This window comes from Glycine max, chromosome 15 (genome assembly GCF_000004515.6).
Source record: "Glycine max cultivar Williams 82 chromosome 15, Glycine_max_v4.0, whole genome shotgun sequence".
Taxonomy (NCBI): domain Eukaryota; kingdom Viridiplantae; phylum Streptophyta; class Magnoliopsida; order Fabales; family Fabaceae; genus Glycine; species Glycine max.
Window position 1 is genome coordinate 3,221,524 of NC_038251.2, and position 21,364 is coordinate 3,242,887.

The window sequence follows — 21,364 nt, forward strand, 5'->3', positions numbered from 1 at the left end:
TTACTTATTTATAGTCTGTTTGGTTCAGAGGTTGAGGAAGAAGATCATCTTTATTAAAAAGTTAAAATCCATAGCTTCTACGACTTTTGAAATTTTTGAGGCAAAAATCCTAGGATATGCATGTTTTGAATTTGAGGCAAAAATCCTAGGATATGCATGTTTTGAATATGTAAACAAACATATTTTCCAGCAAAGATGTAATCAAAAGGGAGACGGGAGCCAAGATTCAAATATTTTCTAGCAAAGATGCCTACATATTTAATGACCAACAATGTTTTGAACATCATTGCCTCTAAAAAAGGATACTTGTGAAAAAAAAGATTGGAAGCATAATGTTTGAAAAAAATAATGTATTTGATATTTATTTTTAAAATGTAATTAAATAAAGGTTGCTCACACGACTAGACGAGGATAGTACAAGACATAGAATAGAATATGAATTTGAGGGAAATGTTAAACAAGATTAAAAAAAAAATAGTAGAAAACAATGAGAAGACATTTCCCAATTGTTTCTGATTTTTTTTAAACACTTGTTTTAAAAACAATTTTAACAAATTAATAGATTTTGAATGAAAAAGTTGATTGTTTGAATAGTCAAAAGTTATCTTCAAACACGGTTTTAAAACTGAAAAAATGAGAAGAAAATCAAGCAATCCCTTAAATTATGTGTTTTTATTTGAATTTCAAGTGTAATTTATGTTATTTATCCATAAGATAATAATGATACTCATAAACTCTCCTACCAAATTCATGGTTTCATGGTTTAAATATCTAACTATTTTTGTACACCATTTTAAAAAGTTGTAACTAAATTACAGTATTATGTAATAATATGCAGGAAAGTAAGTGCAGGGGAAATTATATTTTTTACAAACATAAAGATGAGCACGTGGCACACATCTTGGCAACAGATGCCTAATTTAAAAATAGAAATTATACTTATTTTTAACCTTTGATAACTTGATTTTGGGCGCATCCATCAAGTTGGAAACAAAAATCCCATTATTTAACTGCCTAAACTGGCCCGACATAGAGTCACACTCTCTGCTGGGGGCACCACACACAAACTTTGGATGCTAGATTTATCTAACAATAGTTTGTACACTAATATCCCTATCCATTTTCAATATTATATTTGAGAGAAAAGATTGCCTGGAAAACATCTTAACCATTTCTGCCTATATTCTTCAAAATTTTGTCTTCTTCTACTTTCTCTTTTCTTTTCTGTCGTGGCCTTTGCAGAAGTCAAGGGCCGCAATATCCATCAAATTTTGCAAGAAGGCCACATGGCTGCATATTCACTTAATTCCCTCACTCATTCATGTTTTGAATTTTGTTATCAACACAGTACACAATTGGAAACAAATCACTCAGAACTCAATAACCACTCTCTATTCCATATTTTAGACATGCAAATTCTTATTTTTCTTTCATTTTCTTTTCATCCACTATATACATTTGAATTCTGGAGGGAGATTCACACACAAATGTCTTTAATACATGATAAAAGAATGTTTAGGATTATTCATAAAGGACCAAAGGACTATTTATAAACAATAAAAAACAAAATCTACAATGTAAAGTGTGCTTAATCTTATCTGTGTTAACTTGAAGGACCTATAAGAAAACTTCATCTCTTCAAGTTCAAGATATCATTAACTAATTAGAAAATTTTGGCATGGAATATAAAGCAGGGGAAGGTGGAACTGGGGAAGAACAACACCTGTCCGATAATTTCAATATTAATTAATAAAGCAGTGTGTATGGATACAGGAAAAAAAAATCTTGAAACTTACATCAACATATTGATCTATTACTCTGATTATTTCCACGTAGCGGATGATGTCATCCTGAGAAAATGACCAAATGAACGGTGGATATGCAAAATTGCTTATAATAAAAAATAAACAGGGAGTGTGACAAGGTGTATATAAATGTTGGTGATGGTTGCATAGGTCCCCGCAAGAGCTTGAGAGAAAAGATTCCATTTCCAGAAGTAGCACTGCACTAGTACTCTCTTTTGTTTAGAAAAAAAAAAAATGGTTCAACAGGAAGTGCGTAAAGGTCCTTGGACAGAACAGGAAGACTTCAAATTGGTGTCCTTTGTTGGCTTGTTTGGGGACCGTAGATGGGACTTTATAGCTAAGGTATCAGGTTTGAAGGTGGCGGGAGAAAGTAAAATAGGCATTAGAAAAAAAGAAATAAAAAAATCAATGCTTATTTGGGCATCATGCTACAAAAAATAGATTTATGGAAGAAGCAGCTAGCCTTTAACCACCTCCTTTTGTTGTAGGTTTGAATAGAACAGGTAAGAGTTGCAGATTACGGTGGGTTAATTACCTACATCCTGGCCTCAAACGTGGAAAGATGACCCCCCAGGAAGAACGCCTTGTCTTGGAGCTTCACTCAAAATGGGGAAATAGGTTTGATTTCATAATATGTCAAAAAATATTAACCTCATCTTTAGTTATTCCTAGTTTGTCGATTGTTATTTTGTATCAAGATAAAACTTAGATACATGTCGTTAGTATTTTTTAGTATTGTTTTTCAACTAGAACCGGAGTTTCACCTTTATAACTTATGTGTTGATTGATCTTTTAATGTAAACTTTTATTATATATGCAGATCATTGAGGTAAAACTCCAATTTTGATGAGAAAACAACACTTGACTACATCTAATTAGTTTGCGTTTCATATTATTGTTTACCCTTTCGTTTCAAATCTAATAATGGTTACTTTGAGACATGCAGGTGGTCAAGAATTGCTCGAAAGTTACCAGGGCGCACTGACAATGAGATCAAGAACTACTGGAGGACTCTGATGAGGAAAAAGGCTCAGGACAAAAAGCGAGGAGAAGCTGCATCATCATCATCATCTAGTGTTGATTCCTCAATATCCTCAAACAACCATGCGGTGGATCCACATGCTTCCAAGAAAGCAGGAGAAGAGAGCTTTTATGACACTGGAGGTCATGGTGTGACAGCCTCAACCCAAGATCAGGGTCAAAAAGGTGAACAAGGGTTGTTCTCTATGGATGATATATGGAAGGATATTGACAATATGTCAGAAGAGAACAACACTCTTCAGCCAGTTTATGAAGGGAACAGTGAAGAGGGTTGCAACTTCTCTTGCCCACCACAAGTGCCTTCTCCATCATCATGGGAATATTCTTCTGACCCTCTATGGGTGATGGATGAGGAAAGTTTGTTTTGCCCTTTGAGTGAACCATATTTTTCCTGCTATGCACAAGGCAGCGTTTTTTTAACCGGCTAATATTATTCTTTTTTTCCAAATCAATATTTTGTTCATAGCATATCATGTGTGCCACCTTATAATTAAAGTCTAACCTGTATAGCATTGCATCCTTTAAGCTTTTGGAAGGGTTCACCCTAGCTAGTGTGACCCAGCTGTAATAATTTCAGGCATAACTGTAGTCTATGTTCGTTGTTTCAGTAGTGCTTTTACTTTCGAAAAACATCCAATAGGATAGCGAGTTGGTATGTTCTGAATGTAAAATATCAAGCACTGGTTTGCATCTAAGAGTTTTATTTTTAATTTTAATCTGATCTACACTTCTATCAACATGGCACTTTCATTTTTTATATTAGTAGCTACTAGCAAGTCCATGAATAGTCTATATACAGCTACATGCGATCAAAATCAGATGACATGCACAGCATATACTGATCAATATTGGATGAACTGTGATGTCGCGTGGCCAACACAAGCTTTTCTTAAGTTGGATATAAAAGGTGAAGGGCATGGTAAAAACTCTTAAAATAAGCCATGCCTCGCAAAGCGATGAGGACGTAGTGGAAATATAATTTACTGGGGCTGATTTTTCACGAAAAACACCATATATAGGGAAAAACAATACAAAAAATCTTCTCGTTTATAAGAACGAAAAATATTAAACAAAGTGATTCAAATCTAGTTTTTCTTTTACTTCTTTGAGAAAAAAAAATATTATTATAAAATTATATAGATTCCAGAAAGTGTGTCTCTTTATTCTAACTAAATAGTTAAAGGAAAATGATTCTTTAGACACTATAGATGGAAATAGGAATTAGTTGTTAATATAATAATTAAAGCAAAAGGAACCCTATTCAAGCTGCAAGTTGCATGTGTTACATTTTTTTTGTTAGATTCATAAGAATAAAAAATAAATATTAAAAAATTTACAACAATTCATATACTCAATCAACTGAGATGTCTTTGGTTTGCATACGTTAGTCTGCTGAAACTGATCCCTGAGCAAGAGTATTCCGAGCTTGTGCAGTTATAAATCGGTAAACCCATACCCAGTTTATTAGTTATTACATTGCTCCTTTGGAATATCATGAATCCTCCTCAGTCATAACAGAAAATTTTGTAAAAAAATCTACGGTGCACGAAACAGTATGTTGTCAAAATAGGTACCAACCCTAAATAGTACAATTATGCAAGTGTGTGTACACTGTACAGGGGTGTAAGATGTAAATTAGGCAAATAAATTTTAAGAAAAATGGTTGATCAACACCTATTAACCTATCCAACACCTAGAAAGAGAGATAAAAATAAGAAAAAGATATAGGTAAGATACAGTTTCTAATGTGATCAGAAAGAGAGAGATAAAAAAAATAAAAAATGTTGATAAGGTGTTTAAAATTTAAAGATATTTTTATATCATTACTCAAATTTTAATTGCAGCTTCAGATTTTTAGTGAAAAATAATGCATAAGATTATTAATGTTAAATTACCAAGAGATAGTTCTTCTAAGTTTATATTCAAGTGAAGTATCAAATTCAAATAATCATGTAGCCGCTGTTCTTCCTGGCACAGGCATAAACTGTTGGGAGTAAATAAGCAAGCTCAAAATTAATTTTAGCTTTTATAAAGTATTATTCTTTTTATTCGCTTTTCTTTCATTTTTTTCACGTCCAAATAAAGGGTATTCATTAAATAGTTTTTGTTAAATTAAAATTTTAGTCCATACATAAAAAAATTTCATTAACCGATCTTTGCCGTTTCATCAAAAATTAGTTATGTTCTATATTTTGATCTTCATTGTTAGGTGAGAAGGGTTTTTTTTTTTTTTTCCAACAATTGATGTTTGATGTTCCTTGGTAATATATCTAACACAGGCTTGTGACTCTGTCGAATCCAGCAATTCTCTTCTCACGAGTGATTAATTTTAACTTGCAATAAAGCTTGGTTGACACATTTCTAGTTTAGATGAAATGAACATTGCATAATGAAAAAAAAGATGTTCATTTTACAAAGTTCACAGAATCAACATTTGAAAACAAACAAATACAAAACAAAAATCACAGAGCAATGACAACAAACGAATGCAGAGAGAAACCCATCCCACTTTGAATTAAAAAAACACGATGGGGGGGGATAGTTAAGCTCTAATACGGGTAGCTGTTCATGAGTGTTTAAGAAAATTTCGTACACAACAGCAGCAATGGCAGCACCAGCAAATGGGCCGACCCAATAAACCCAGTGATTAGCCCAAGTCCAACTGACAAGATGAACCGTCAAATGTACCCCCCGCCAAGATGTTCGCACCAACGATGAAACCAATTGCAATTGGAGGAATTATCCCAAGGTCACCCTTCTTTGGGTCCACTGCAGTTGCATACACCGTGTAAACCAAACCAAAAGTCATCACAATCTCGAACACTAGAGCGTTCCCTGCTTCCACCCCAGGAGACAGTGCAAATGCTGATGTTTCCTACAATGTTGGAACTCACAAAACATATATACTTAAGACTCAACACAAAACTAGAGAAGAACAATTAAAAATGATGTTGAGTAAAGTAGCTATAATGTTAATATTATGTACCAGTCCACCAGTGGCAAATTTAAGGAGCAAGCAAGCAACGACAGAGCCTAGTAACTGAGCAATCCAGTACAAAATGCTTCTAAAGAGAGTAATGTGGCCACCAACAAAGGCACCGAAAGTGATAGCAGGGTTTACATGACCACCAGAAATGTTTGCACCTACAGAGACCGCAACAAAAAGTGCAAAGGCATGTGACAGTGATGCTGCCACTAACTCTGATGGTGTTGCTGAACCATTGTTTGTCAGCTTAATTATCTGTCCAATTAAGCATAACACAAGTTATTAGTACGAGCTTAATTTCTACGTAATGATGTTTATCAATTAGAAATCATTATCCGTGTGATTTTAAAGGTAGTTATTTATAAATTAAGTTAGTATACTTATACAATTTGCAATTCAACAAGCATAAAACCCTTCATGCCTAACTATTTCCTTTATTAATAATAACGGAAACACATGCGTTGTCACGTGTTTATTTAAAAAATACATTTCAAGTTTTTGAGAGTAAAATAAAATTAAAGAAAGCAGTGGGATAGTTTGAAATTTTAAAAACAAAAAAAATGATAATATATAAGTAATACTAATTTACTTGAGAAAAATTAAGAAAATAGTAATATGAAATCTTAAATTTAAAAAGATATTGTTCTTTCTAAATCTATAACAATAGTTAGTTTATGCAAATCACGAATAATGTTATAAATGTTGTATATTGTACCAACCACAAATAATGTTTATGCAAATCAATAATCAACCAATAATTTTTAAAAAAAATCTGCATAAAAGACCATTTAAATTTTAATATTTTACCACTATTTCAAAAATAATTTATAGAAAATAAAAAAATTCAAAAGTAAAGGAATGAAAAAGAAATAAGATTTTCTATGTAACTGAAAAATGTTTATATGAAGTTGAAAACTTTATATATATATATATATATATATATATATATATATATATATATATATATATATATATATATAATACGCTATTAATTTAGAGTAAATTAAGGGATTTCAAATTGAAAATTAAATCCTCATAAAAAAAGGATAACAAGGCAGATGTAGAAAAACACATAAAAAGATGAGATTTTGATTTTTACTTACTTTCATGTATTCCTTCTTCGTTAAAAGAGTTAAGTCGTAAACTTTTCTTGTAGCATCAACACTTCCTTTTTCCTCGAAGTGCATGTTTCTTTCACCAATATGAAGATAGTTTTCTTCCTTGTTAGAGTAAATGCATGCATGGAAGGGTTAGAGGAAGAAAGAGATAATACAACAAAAGAGAACATGAATTAGGTTAAATCATTTGCTTATAAAATAATTAAATAATATGGTTAAAGATATATTGTTGAAACCCACCAATTTATTTACACATTTTGATATGATTCAAACTAACCTCCACATAGTTCTCTTTGTTGAGGAAGCAACTAAATATGTCAATGTGAAACTAATCCTACCTCTTTCTCTTCTCTGTCATTCATTAAGAATGTTTGCTTGTCCAAGGGCATTCATTGGTTGTAACAATCAAAAGCTGCACAAAAAAAGAGTTTCATAATAATGGTTGTTACCTGCTGAACTCTAAGATTCAGAATTTTTGTTAAAGGCATGAGAAATAATAAACGGAGAAGAACAAAAACAAAAGAAATTATTATATATTATAAATGCATACAAAAAAATTTGCAGAGCCAACAAAAAAAAAAAGTATGCACCTTCTCCATTGCCTTTATTGTTCCAATCAACAACTTCCTTTGTTATGAAATCCCTAGTTAACCCTCGCATTCATATAAGCATAAAGATAAATCCTTTATGCAAAGAATACCTGCGCTATAACATGGTCATGCTTATTTTGTTACGAATGGATAAATTAATCACTCTGTGTCCATAGATAGTGGCCACTTGATGTCAATGAACGATAATAAGTTTGTTACTGAAGTCCTAATACTAAAGTTTCACTAGTTTTTCTTCATGAATCCGACTGCAGATCAGACAAACAGCATAAGTTTTTTAGTTTTATGAAAATGTTGAATGATTTGTTAGAGTTAATTGAAAATTCATGGTAGGTAATGTTGTGAAAAGGAGGGCATCAGTTGATTCGATTTGAATTCTTAAGCATCTGTACATCCGTCGTAATCAACTAATCATGTATTAAACTGCTCATTTGATTTGCTTAAAATAATAATAAAAGTGCCCAAGCTTATCAATTCAATCTGAGCCTCTAATATAATCAACAAATTGCTGCTCATCAGTATTTTCAAATTCCATTGCCACCCCGCACAGTATTTAAATTATCATAATTTTTAAGCTTATCTGTTTTGTTCTTTGTTTATTATGGACGGCTTAAAAGACGAAAACTTTAAACCAAGGTCGCATTTTGTTTTGTTCAAATCTTGCAATGCCACTGAAGAAAACTAATACAAAATTAAGTCACAACAGTCAGCAAGTTAGTTTCAGAAGTGATGACCATGAAGCTGTGAGGAGAGTTATTTGTCCTTAACCTGTAGAGTAGCTAAATATGTTTTTACTGCCATGCTTTTTCACATAGTCTCAACCTCTCTAAGGATTAAACTAGATTTCGTGCTTTTGTATTACGCACGGTCTGAAAAAATGTAATATTTTATTTTTATATAATTAATCACACAGTTTACTAATAATTATTATAAATAGGTTTTTTCGTTGATATTACTATATATTAAAGAAAAGATATTATAATTTACTTAGAATGATATTACATTATTTATTAAGTATTTTAAAAACTACTTGATATCAAATTAGTTATTAGAAAATTAAATGTTTAAAGGTTGTTTTAAGTTATTTTAATTATTAGATAAAAATAATATTTCAATTAAGATATTTTAAATTAAGATAAAGTTATTTTATGTTTTAAATGTTTAAAGGACTCATATCTCAACGGATAATTGAATTGATGTCAAGTGAAGGACTAAATTAGTAGATTTATCTTTAAAAATGTTAAAGTGCGATGTTTTTAATGGTTATGGGTGTTTATCTTGCTTTTCAACTCCTACTTGAGACGAATTAAGTTGCTATCATTTAAGCTCATAATCTATTTTATTCATAATATGTATTTTAAGTTCATATTAACATTCAATAAAAAGAATCAAATATAATAATACTTTTTTTTATAATTTAGTTTTCCTATAAAGAAAATTAAAACTGAGAGCAAGTATTCAATTTATTTCAATTCTATTCGTAAAATTTTAACTATTTGAAAATATACAAAATTTTAGTTAAAAGTAGTAATATTTATTTTAAACTATTTTCTTCAATATGTATTCATTGATCGTGATTAATGTAAAATAAACAATATCTTTACAATTTGGTAAAAACAAAAACATTATCTTTACAAAAGTCAAATATTTTTAAAAATAGTTAATAACACAAAAAATGATTTGATTCATAAATATGCATCATATTAGATACAAGCGTAATAATAATTTGATAAATTATATTTTGCTAGTGAACCCCATAGACCTAGCAGTTTTTTTGTCCGAAATATTGTTTTTTTTTTCAGGATATTTTTTCCTGCGCTCCATAAAAATCAGCCAGTGCCGCTTTTATATTTCTAAAAGCCCAATTCATAATATACTTTTTACATTCCAATTTGTAAAATTTATGAAAAGATCAAATTGGTTATGGAGACTTTATGAAAATTTCAGAAGAGAATGTTCAACATATGCTCTCATGACATAAATTGGTTTTGGATAAATTACACTCCCTTCCTCTATTTCTAAATATAAGACTTTTTTTCAATTTTATTTATCTTTTTATGAGATTCTTTTCAACATATTTTATTTATCTTTTACATTAATTATTTTTTACCCAAATATCCTTTATTATTTTACAATAAATACCTATAAACTCAAGGGATTATGAGTAGAATGAGAAAGCAATTAAGTAGAATGAGAAAGATTATGAGTCCCTATAAATTCAAGGCTAATTTTCACAAAATAATATAAATTATCAACAAATTTAATGTTATTAACCAACATTCTTAAAGATATGAATTAGTTAAAAGAGTCTTATATTATTAACTATATTAACCAACATTCTTAAAGATATGAATTAGTAAAAAGAGTCTTATATTTATTTAGAAATAAAAGACACTAAAGGCTGCAGAGGAGCAAACTTCAATAAGCCAAAAAAAATACATGATTAACTACGATTTTATTAGGTTAGCAATTTGGCATTATTGCAAAAACAAAATCCCAAGTCCCCATTAATTATCAGATTAAAGTAATCATAATGTGAATCCATCGATTCAGAACTGCTTAGTATGAATTTCTCAATCACATTAAAGTAAACAACCAAAATGGAAATAGGAACATGGAGTGTATACAACATCTCTCTTCATTTATTACAAACAAAAGCTCTCTTCACACATCTAATACAATGTGCAAAGCCACTGCAAATCTTCCATTCTAAAGTCACCTGGAAAAAATAGGAACAGCATCAATCTTCCATGCCAAAGACAGTGAAAATTTCAGAATAGAATGCTGCTCAGCATATGCACACTTAACATACATTGGATTCAGATACATTACTAAGAGAAGCAAACTTATGCCAAACTACTGTATATTACTAAGAGGACCAAACTCCAGAGAGCCAACAAAAAAAAATACATGATTAACACAACTATTTTCCCTTAGGTTAGTACTTGACAATTTAGCACTTAACAATAACCAAGTCCCAACAATTATCACATTAAAGTAATCATAAAGTGAATCCATTCATTTCGAACTGCTTAGTATGAATTTCTCAAACACATTTAAATAAACAACCAAAATGGAAATAGGAACATGGAGAGGGTGTATACAAAATCTCCCTTCTTATTACAATTTGTAAAACTAAAACAAGCAAAGCTCTCTCAACACATCTAATACAATGTGCAAAGGCAGCACAAATCTTCCATTACAAAGTCACCAGCATAATCTAATACAATACAAGGTTGACTGGATGGTTGGGAAGGGAGGTTGGCTTGGTGGTTGGGAAGGGGGTTTAGGGGGGAAGGGGGCTCGTGGGTTTGAATTCCCCCACTAACATTCTAACAAAAGCTAACAACTAACATTGACTGATAAAATAAACAGCATAACATCCTAATGGAATCTAGAAATTTGTACACATGGACAAGATCGAGAGATAACTAGATAAACAATTGTTATGATTTCAGACAAAAGGTTCATACATCAAAAGTCTATAAGCAAAAAATAAGATGAAAAACATTTGAAGAGATAATTATTTCTCAGCAGTTCCTCATAAGTGAAAAAAAATTATTAAGCAAGCCATACCATGCAAAACTATTAATATTATCGTAAATTGAGTCCGAGATCATCATCAGATGATTTAAAACATAAAACACTTAATGACTTCTGAAACCAAAATAAAATCTTACTTCAATCTTCATGTGAATGATATCAAAGCCAATAACAACTTAATAAGATAACCGAGCATTCAGTATATTGCATCCATCAAATCGAGAATTGCATGCCAATCCACAATATAAGATTTGAATGACAATCAAGTTTAAGTGCCCTAACACTTTTAGCATATCGTCAAGGCCACATCAATGAAATTAGAGATGAGATTAGACAGTAACAGAACCTATAAAGAAATGGAACTAAGAAAGACGTGGAAAATGAACTTGGTAGACTTCAAATTGCTATCATGGTCAATAACGAAATATCGAGAGATAAATAAGAAGATTTGCTTTCATGAACACGTGGACCAGATTATCAATATTTTCAACTATTGATCCTCTTTCGGTACCAAATTTCAAGCATAGTTCCACCCTACTGATTACTCAGAAGAAATTAAAAAAAAAAACAAAAAATTATACCTAAAAGACTAGAATGTCCGATTGGTAGCACACAAAGAACCGGCCGTTGTACCAAATACACGCATTGAACTCAAATGAGTTGAAATTTCAAATTTAAATAGTCGGACAAACGAGAAGCACATTGATGCACATTCACATCAAAGAAATATATATATAAAAAAATAGCGAGAATGCGTGAGAAAAAAGCTAGGGTTTGGTGAGTATATCGTCACCTCTTGTGTGCCTGGACGAATTTCGACTTTTTGGCTTCCTCCTCTGCGAAAAATGAAGCGATGGGAAATCAGACTCAAAACAAAAATCCAATTTCAGGAAGAAAGAAAAAAAGAGGATCGGAGGTTGGAGAAGAAGGAGGAAGTGGATGTTACCAGAGAGACCAAGGGAAAGTTTGGTGATGAGAGTTCCGGTGATGGCGAATCCAACCAAGAAGGGCCAATTCCGCTTCCATTCTCTCTTGAAGAAAACAGGCCATGGATCGAACAGTCTCATTTTTTCTGCACTTCTCTCTCTCTCTCTATGTGTTCTTCAGCCTTTCCTTCTCAACTCAACTCCGAGATCTAATACGGTGATACCTGTGGTTGTTCCTGTTCGTTCCGCTATTGCCTTACCCTCAAACCCAATGGGCTATGCTAGGCCCAATCCAATATTTATCATCATCTAATGGGCTAAACATTGAAGGTGATTGATTAATAATTTGTTTCCCCCTGCTGAATTAGGTGATTAATAATGGCAAAACAATTGAGTTTCTGTAATAAAAAAAAATTGAGTTTTATATAAAAAATTCAAGAAGGTGTTAGATTAGTGGAAAAGAAACACTTAAATAACTAAGCTTGCTCGCTTATTACAAAGCCAAGGGAAAGGATAGTTAAGTATTGATTAATCCTTTATCTTTATTATTTTATCTTCATTTGTATTTAACTTTTTAATTCTTCAAGTTACTTTTTTTATCTATAAATAAATCACTCTTCTTTGAATAAATATATACAATAATCATTTTATCTAAACTCTCTTTTTCTTTACTTTTTCTTTGTTTTTCTTCTTCGAGTTGTATTATATTTAATTCATTATTAATACCATCCTCTTTTCTATTGACATCTCAACCCACAGGAGAATTTTATTGAAGGTCATGTTTTTCAAATTCACATTTTAAGTTAAGATTTTCTTCTCTCTCTAATAATATTATTCATACTCCGAGTTTAAATTGGTTTATATATATATATATAGGTCACATATATGTGAATATGTATGCTGAAAATATTGTTAAATAAATAAATTATAAAAATACTTTTATAAAATATTTTGAAGACCTAGTCAAAGAAAAAAATTTGAAGAATTTATTTTTCTCACCATAAGTGAAAAAATAATACAAAAAGTGAAAAAAAATATTTTTTCATTTTCTCACCATAAGTAAGAAAATAATACAAAAGACTATAACAATACTCACATTTGTTGAAAATTAATTTGGTTTTACACCAATAAAGTCTGGTATGGAAGCAATATATGCTCTTATTTGGACTATATGTGTTTGAATTAGAAATCTAATATTAGATGATATTTGTTTCACATAATCATTTTGCATTTTTGGGAAGACAAGAATCACATTGACATAATATTATATTGGAGAATGTTACTCTTTGACATATGTAAAAATGCATTTGGTTGATTTTTAACATTCCTAAAAATATTTTTAAAGTTTCAAAAGATAAGAGGACAAAGAGAGATTATTGATTTCAATTCTCGAACTGACATTTCACACAAAATTAACAAACTAATTTTTAGTTATAGAAAAATGAAATTTAAAATAATAAATGAAAAATAAAAGTAAAAATAGATATTATAGTGGAGTTAAAAAATAATTTATAACATTCTTATGGGAATATAATTTTTCCGCCTCATTAACATGGAAATGAAAACTATGTAGATATGAAAATATATCTTTCCTAAAAATAAAAGATACTCAAAATTTCACGAAACAAACGTCTCCTTAACAATTTTAACTGTGAGTAAATTATTTTAATAATTTCCATTAGCTTACAGTAATGCCCTTAATAAAATCTATTTTTTATTATTTTTTATCCTCAAATATTGTTTTTCAATCGTACTTTTATCTTTAATAAAAAAAATATTCACTAGTTTAGGGACCAGACAATTGATTTTCTTTGAGCAAAGTATATATAAGTATGGGTGATATTAACTAGATGTGATATGATGTTTTAGATCCATTCTAATGTGATTCTTAACTATAAAAGAAACAAATTAAGAAATATAAAAAACAAAATTAATCTAAAATATTATTAATTAGTTTACTATACAAGAAAGACATTATGCTTATAATACATAACAGTTAAAAATATCTTATAGAACACTAGCCTGAATCAATTTGTGCAAGATTAATGATACTTAACTAATAGCTATGGTTTTGAATCTTGCCTATAAAGTTGTTATAAATATTAAAATATAAGGTATGCTATCATTATATTTAACTTGAATAAGATTGTTTTTATTAAAGATACTTTTTATAAATAAAGTAAATTAAGATCTTATAGTAAGCATTATTTCGTTGTAGTCATTAATCTTTGACGTCATCTTTAATTCCACCGTTTGTACGTAGATTAACTAATAATCATATTTCATTATGTTCAAAATATTGTCCCGAATTCCAAAAGAATATTCAAAGGCTGAGCAATGATTAATAAGGGGAACAAAAGTGTCTGGTTCTCTCATCATAGTTGATGGGCATCATCAGCTTCTTTTTTTTTTTTTTGTGTGTCTTTATTTCCTTGGTTTTGCCCCCTTGATTCCATTTTCACCTTTTCAAACCCTTTGGCAATAATAATCCCCATGCAAGCGCACACCGGTGGAAATGATTATTGGTGGAACTTTTGTTCAAGTTTGTCCAGTCAATAATATGTATTAAATAGTGCAGATCTTGACTAGTTAAGCGCCTAAAATCATTACAATTGAAATTACTCTGCTCTCGTTGGGTGAACGATAAACATGATTTGACTTCTGCTTATTTGTTCTTCCACTAAGCTCTCTTCACCTTTATGCTTCACCTTTTTTACGACTTAATTTTTATATACAGAGAGACAGGCGGAGGAAAGGAACTCGCTTCTACAAGTCTGATCTAATTTATTTAACATAGTAACATTTTATAGATATTTAAATTTATTAACTTAACCTGTTTCACTAAATTACATAGCTTGTGTGTTCTGATACTTCGAATCACGTTTGAAAACACCTCTTTTATCCTGAAAGATTTGCGAACATCACAAGGATAAGTATTGAAAGTTAGTGTGATTACCATACATAACATATATATACATCGTCGTTCGAGTTCAATTGTTTGCTACCTTCACCTACCAAGTTAAATTGAATATATATGTTAGAATCTATTTCATAAATTACTGTTCTACAATTAATTATAATGTTTTGTTTTTTTTAAAATGAGTTAATATTATGATCCATCAATAATACTTCCCATGCATAAATAATGTGATTAATTCTTAATATACTTTGAATGACTAACTTTGATCAGCATTGGTCTGACTATCAAGCCCATAACGAAAAGTGTCTAGAATTAATAAGCACTAAGATTAAATCTCATTTGTGATCACGGCATTTAATTACTTTTTAGGTTTGTTCTACCAAAAATCTTAATATTTAAAACGTGTGATCAGATAAAAAAAAATACTTAACTTCAAGGATTGATGCACCTCTAATTTGGCGCCTGTTTTCAACAAGTAAATAATTTTAAATTGATGTTCTGAACTCATAAAATATGTATTCTTGGCATAATTTTTCTTACAATATATACATAAGAGTGTCATATTAGATAAAGGGACTTTTATTACAATAAAATCACGTGATCATTACATAACTTGTAATAATATCAACCATTCATGTATATTCTATATTCATTCTTTCATACAAACACTTCTCTCATTGATATATAAGGACTAGCGTTTGACTCGATTTTTCATTTTCTTCTTTAATTTGAAAAGTTTTCTCCATATCTTTTTCAGTGATCGCCAACTAATTCAATGCTTCTAAAGTTTTTTTTTTAATTTGAAAAGTTTTCCCCATATCTTTTTCAATGATCGCCTACTAATTCAATACTTCCAAAGTTTTACGTGATATTTTCTTTAGTTTTCTCCAGAAAAAGGCTTTTATTCGTTTTCATACTGAATTACTTGATCAGAAGGGAACAACACCGTATTAAAATCTCGGCTCTTTTTCTGCCGCCACCCACCTACTCATCGACCAACTTGTCAATCTCCTCGACTATGATACGATACGAATCTCCTCTCTGCTACTCCGCAAGAAGATAAATATAAACTTTCATCATTCTGTGAGTGTGATGTTCAAATTTTGGACTTTCAACTCTCAAGTCCTGATGAAGCTTTGATATTTGTAGCTTTTTCTCCTTTGTTGGGGGGAGTCAAACCAAACTCCAACCACCTTTTTCGTATGTATAAATATGGTCAAATAAATGTTGAAAATGGACATTTGCTTTTGGCAAAGACATTGACGATCTTAATCCGTTACCTATTACCTTTTCAGTATCCAATGTTAAAGTAATTGCTTCGGATAAATGACAGGGATATGCTCCTAAAGACCGTAGCTTGATTGGTTAGTGGCATTATAACATCTATAGCATTTAACAACCAGCTTTCGGCATCTTAATCAACTCTCTCCAGTAAGTTGCACTCACGAAATGTGTTCTAGTCTAGGAGACAAATATTCTTCTCTAATAGGCAGATTCTATAAAGTGTTTGTAGACTAATCGCAAAAGAAAAATGTTACTATTGGATGGTAAATACTAAAAAGTGGTAGAGGAGATTAATAAAAATCTTTTATTTTATTATTTACAATTCAATTTAATTCCCATACTATAGGGGGGTGATGTGTTACATTTAGATAAATTCAAGTGAAGCCTTTTTTATTTGCCACGTCTCTGTCATTTCGTAAAACCAAGTATATATAACTAAGGACTGCAGACCACAACTGCAAGTTGGATTGATCATTTATTGGGTTACACACTGTGCAAGTCATGGTTTAATTTATATCTATGTCCCATCTGATGGCGATTTCTATAGTTGTAGTTCTCTCTCATTTCTATCTAGTTTTGCATCATCGCGTTATGAACATGAAAAACCGGTGAATCAGACAGTTGAAGAGAGAAACAAGAGGCGGAAAAAACCAAGTAAAAGAACCAGTTTTATGGTAGCTTTGTACCATCAGCAAATTAAAAGTCTACTATTCTATAAGTTCTGTTTAGTTTAACTATTTACCATAAAAGAAAAAAGAGGTATAAAACTATATAAATTGAATGTATAGTACTGACTGACTCCTTCACCTTACATGGAAACTGGAAAGTGTATTTTTGCATGAGCATATATATGGAAAATTGATTTTGAAGTCAAATCATTTATGTTTAGATATTTTTATTTTAAAAGTAAATTGATAATATTTTGTTATGAGTTATAGAGGAAGGGGATGTTGACACGTGGCAAAGTGGCCTTCTAATGTAGTTGGGAGTTTTTGCAAATCAGACAATGCCTGTATATGCATGTGCTTCAAATCTATGGTGGTGGATGTGTATTTGTAAGGACTAGTGCTCCAACATTCAAATTAGAGTCAGATCGACAAATATAACGACATCATTATGAGAAAAATATGTACTTGTTGGCTAGTCCAAGATTTTATCACTTCATCCATGCTAGGGTCCTAGTCCATAGGTGATGACGAGTTGGTCCTTCTTCTAGCCTAGATTATGGGTCTCAAGATGCACTACTAATCTTGTTAGGGTTTTATAGTTGTGTGGACTACTACTTAATGAGACTAAAGAAAGAGACAACAACCATAAGCGATGAATCTTCGAGTGGTAATGGTTTTCGAGCTAGGGTCGAGGCATTGCTCGTCGAGACTTAGAATAAGTGTTTGAATTTGGTATGACTTCAAAATAATTGTATAATTATTTTTTTAACTTAAAATTAGTTTTTCAATGTGAAAACAAAGTTGTAAATATTTACTAAAAAATTATATTATCTAACAATTCAACGTGTTTTTAAATTATATAATTAAGTGTGAATCCAAACATTCTTTTGTAACATGTTTGGAAGTGTGTTGCGTTTGCCAATAATCACATTCGGTATTCACATCCATGTAGAAGCGATATATGTTAGCTTCTAATTTTCTACGTTTAGAATCGACTTAGCCCAAATTAAGCTACATAGACCTAAGCCCCCAACACCAACCCAGAAATAAAAAGATGAAGATAATTAACAATCTTATGGAGGAGGAGTGTCATTTGTGGCAAAAATGTGTTCTTTCTATTCTCAAACTATAAATGTTTTAACATTTTAATTTTGTTCCAAAATTATTAATGTTTTGCAAATTCAATACTAAATTTGTAATTTTGTCAATAATACCCTTATTTACAATTAATATATTTAATATTTATTGTTATTCAAGTTGAGAACTATACTATTCAAGCCAATAAATAGCTAACCACCAATTAGCGAGAATGTCTACTAACATAATTTCTCTAGACTCTTCATTATCCAAAATATTTTAGTCTAAAAATATATAAATTAATATTTCTTATCAGGTATACACTAACTTTAAACATCTATACTTTAAGCCTTTCCATGAAGTCAAGGAGTTGCTGGCAGCCTGAGACACGTGCAAGTGCAACCTACCAATGGCGAATGGCCATATATGACACATATATAGTACCTTTGCACATGCTTTGTGGCCCAATGAACACGCCAAGCGTCGAGCTAGAATGGCCATGCGATACGATCCTCGCGTGTGTGTGAGCAAGTTTTTCCTTTTGCTGACTCAGTTTTCTCCAAACGTGTCTCGTCCTCGGGGCTCCCACGTGACTTATACCTAATTGCCATGTGCACTCTCCCAGTTATCATGAATAATAATCTCATACGCTCGCTGCTACTGCTCCTCAATCCTCCTTATATTACAGTGATAAAGACAACATTGCATACAAAACATAGTAGGAACAGCAACAACAACAATAATATATATATACACAAATTTATGATTCTTAACGTGCCAATTTGATAATGTAACATACGACAAAAGTACTGTATATATAGCATACGACAGGTAGAATCGTTACCCGTTTGTGAGATGAGATGAGCAGGTTATGGGTTAACTAATCCTGGCACCCTAGCTTTCTGACCAAGTTACCCAACAACAAAAAAGCAAACTTGATACCAATGAATCTTATTATCACATTTCGTTACAATTCACAAGTTTTTTTTTTTTTTTGACAGATACAATTAACAAGTTATATGACCTGAGTTAAATAACTAGTACTCCAGAAAACGAGCTGTAATATATATAGCCCAACTTAGTTAAGGTCGGTTTATTTAATTAGACAAAGTTTTTTTATTTATTTGTTGAGGATCTAAGTAGACAAAGTTTGACATTATCTTATAGAGAGAAAAATATAGAACATTAATTAAATTTTGAAAAACCGCATGTAATAACTTATAATCTTTCTCTCAAAATAAAAAGAAAAGAGTACTCTGTTTTCCTGAGCATTAGATTCATTGATTTAAATAAAGTTTTATATATCTCAACAGAGTACATTTATGCGACAACATATTACTTTATTACTAACTTGTGAGTTGTGACTAATAATATTGTTACTATATCTGATCGCTACGCTAATACTATATTTTTATATGTTGCAGAATTGCGGAAGGGTAAACCTTTGGAGGTGTACAACTGACAAAGCAAAGTCTCTTAGATTGCTTGCACATGTAATCACGTACAATGCATGTGATGAGCCGCAGGTAGATACATTGTATTCAGAATGTGTGACTTTTAACTAAGCAGCTTAATTTGTCGTGTGCAACTATAGATATAGTGTGATTTTGGACTTTTCTTCCCTTCAACCAAAACTCAAAAACAACGAAAATGTTTTCATTGATAGTAGTATTTTATTTGTCTCTTCAAATTAGCTTACTAGATTGAGTTATATATAAGACATTAATTAATTCAACTGTAAGCGTACGTATGAGTTTGATTCTTCTATATATTTCCCACCTCCTTGTTAGACTTGTTATCAGTCATCCACTAAAAAAAATTAATGCAATAATGGGTCATTTTTTCAATTCGGTTCTATTTAAAGTTTCCCCTCGTTTTTCATAAACCATTTTTCAACAACAAAAAATAATAGCTTTATAACAGACTCGTTCATTTTCCCCTAATTTATTCATTTATAACTCTTGAACAAAATTATATTAATATATATCGATGATAAGTGAAGCGGGTTTCTTCGTCTTAGATTAAAATTTGGAAACAATATACTAAATCTATTTTCAGTGTTTGGTTTAAACGGTAGCGACAAAACATAGTAGTGTGCCGATGCGCGGTTTGTCGGGAACTAAAATAAAATATTCGGGCTTTCCAACAAAATTCTCCATCCACGTTCGTTGCCGTTGGTATAACTCAGAACGAGGTTGTCTTTTTCATGTTTGATGTTTTGTACTGTCTATAAATTAGAAAATTAAATAGTACTGAGGGGGGGTTCTTTTAAAAACTGAGAAACAAGAAGTTAAAAAAGAACGTTAATTTCTGGAAATAAGCTTTAGCACTTTATCTTTAAGTGCATGAGCCAGCGTTTTTTTAGTGAATTAAAAGGGTTGGAGATAGAATTTGAACCAATGATTAACAGCGAACGAAATTCCCTGTATATTGGGTCAATTTGAATAAATTTCTTTATAAGTATTTTTAGAAAGGAAAAAAAAAACTTCTCATGTTAAAATTAAAATCCAGCTTTTAAAGAAAGTTACATTGAGAAAGCATCTACAAATTATATGAGAAAGTTATATATAAGTTAATTTTAATTTATGGAAATTTTTTTATTTACTTTTATTTCCTAAAAGAGCTTCCAATTTTTTTTTTTATTTAAACATGTCCATAACAGATAATTTTTAGACGAAGGAAAAACTTGCCAAGTACGTACTAAGTCAACTTTTATTTAGATAGTGGAGTTCAAAGTTCTTGGGCATCGCGTATAATCGCTATCTAGTTATAACCCTATCCTTATACGAAGATAATTAAACAAATGTGACATACAAGTATACCTCATGATTATAGAGATGATGGGCCTGTTTGTTTTTTTTTTTAATTAATAAAAATACTTTTTTCAATAAAATAAGCTTTTTATTTTATTTTTTAAAAATGTGATCATATACCTCCTTCGCACTACTTTAATTCAATTTTTTTTCCTGTCCCTTCTTTAGAACGACTTATGCGCAGTACTTTACTTGGTTAGTTAATCTTTTTCCTTGCAATCCCAAAATTATTGATTTTTCATTCTTTTATACTCCATTATATTTCACTCTACCAAAATAATTCTAAACTTTTACTTACACCAGTAACATAACCTTTAATAATAATTCACAAAAAAAATAAGAGTGATGATATATGAACATTCATATTTTTTAAACATCTAACATACATTGTTTTTCTCTATCACTCTCTTCATGTCAAACTATCATACCTATACTTTTGTTATTTTTATCTATCTCTCACTAGGTGTCAATTGCTATATGGGGTGTTAATGTATAATTCAAAAAAATAAATTTTATTAATAAATGAAAAAAAGGCATTGGTATTTATTTTTCTCAAATTAAGAGAGTTTTGGATA

The 21,364-nt window shown here is 30.6% G+C and overlaps 2 protein-coding genes and 1 pseudogene across 4 annotated transcripts; 1 reads left to right on the forward strand and 2 right to left on the reverse strand.

The window, feature by feature from the left end:
- Positions 1-1,725: 1,725 nt before the first annotated feature.
- LOC100775900 (transcription factor MYB48-like) lies at positions 1,726-3,536 on the forward strand. 3 transcript variants are annotated; one of them, NM_001399627.1, is made up of 3 exons: positions 1,726-2,154; positions 2,294-2,423; positions 2,752-3,536. In NM_001399627.1, the coding sequence occupies exons 1-3, from the start codon at positions 2,040-2,042 to the stop codon at positions 3,272-3,274; spliced, it is 768 nt and encodes a 255-aa protein (NP_001386556.1). In that variant the 5' UTR covers positions 1,726-2,039; the 3' UTR covers positions 3,275-3,536. The 3 variants fall into 3 exon arrangements, with proteins under 3 accessions (NP_001386556.1, NP_001241449.1, NP_001386557.1); NM_001254520.2 differs by having other exon boundaries at positions 1,726-2,147; NM_001399628.1 differs by having other exon boundaries at positions 1,726-2,423.
- A 1,658-nt stretch (positions 3,537-5,194) lies between these two features.
- LOC100788360 (aquaporin TIP1-1-like) lies at positions 5,195-7,019 on the reverse strand (annotated as a pseudogene).
- A 2,976-nt stretch (positions 7,020-9,995) lies between these two features.
- Positions 9,996-12,249, reverse strand: LOC100306247 (ATP synthase-like protein). The gene is made up of 3 exons (NM_001354202.1): positions 12,048-12,249; positions 11,895-11,937; positions 9,996-10,277 (listed from the first exon to the last, which is right to left on the reverse strand). Exons 1-3 carry the CDS (start codon positions 12,166-12,168, stop codon positions 10,274-10,276), a joined length of 168 nt encoding a protein of 55 aa, NP_001341131.1. The 5' UTR covers positions 12,169-12,249; the 3' UTR covers positions 9,996-10,273.
- Between the last annotated feature and the right edge of the window lie 9,115 nt (positions 12,250-21,364).

What these genes read in the sequence shown, in the direction of transcription:
- LOC100775900 (NM_001399627.1), top strand. Translation starts at nt 2,040, where the DNA reads ATGGTTCAACAGGAAGTGCGTAAAGGTCCTTGGACAGAACAGGAAGAC. An exon ending in CTTTATAGCTAAGGTATCAG is followed by an intron (nt 2,155 to 2,293) that starts GTTTGAAGGTGG and finishes CTTTTGTTGTAG; the next exon opens with GTTTGAATAGAACAGGTAAG. An exon ending in CACTCAAAATGGGGAAATAG is followed by an intron (nt 2,424 to 2,751) that starts GTTTGATTTCAT and finishes TGAGACATGCAG; the next exon opens with GTGGTCAAGAATTGCTCGAA.
- LOC100306247 (NM_001354202.1), bottom strand. Translation starts at nt 12,168, where the DNA reads ATGAGACTGTTCGATCCATGGCCTGTTTTCTTCAAGAGAGAATGGAAG. An exon ending in ACTTTCCCTTGGTCTCTCTG is followed by an intron (nt 11,938 to 12,047) that starts GTAACATCCACT and finishes CATTTTTCGCAG; the next exon opens with AGGAGGAAGCCAAAAAGTCG.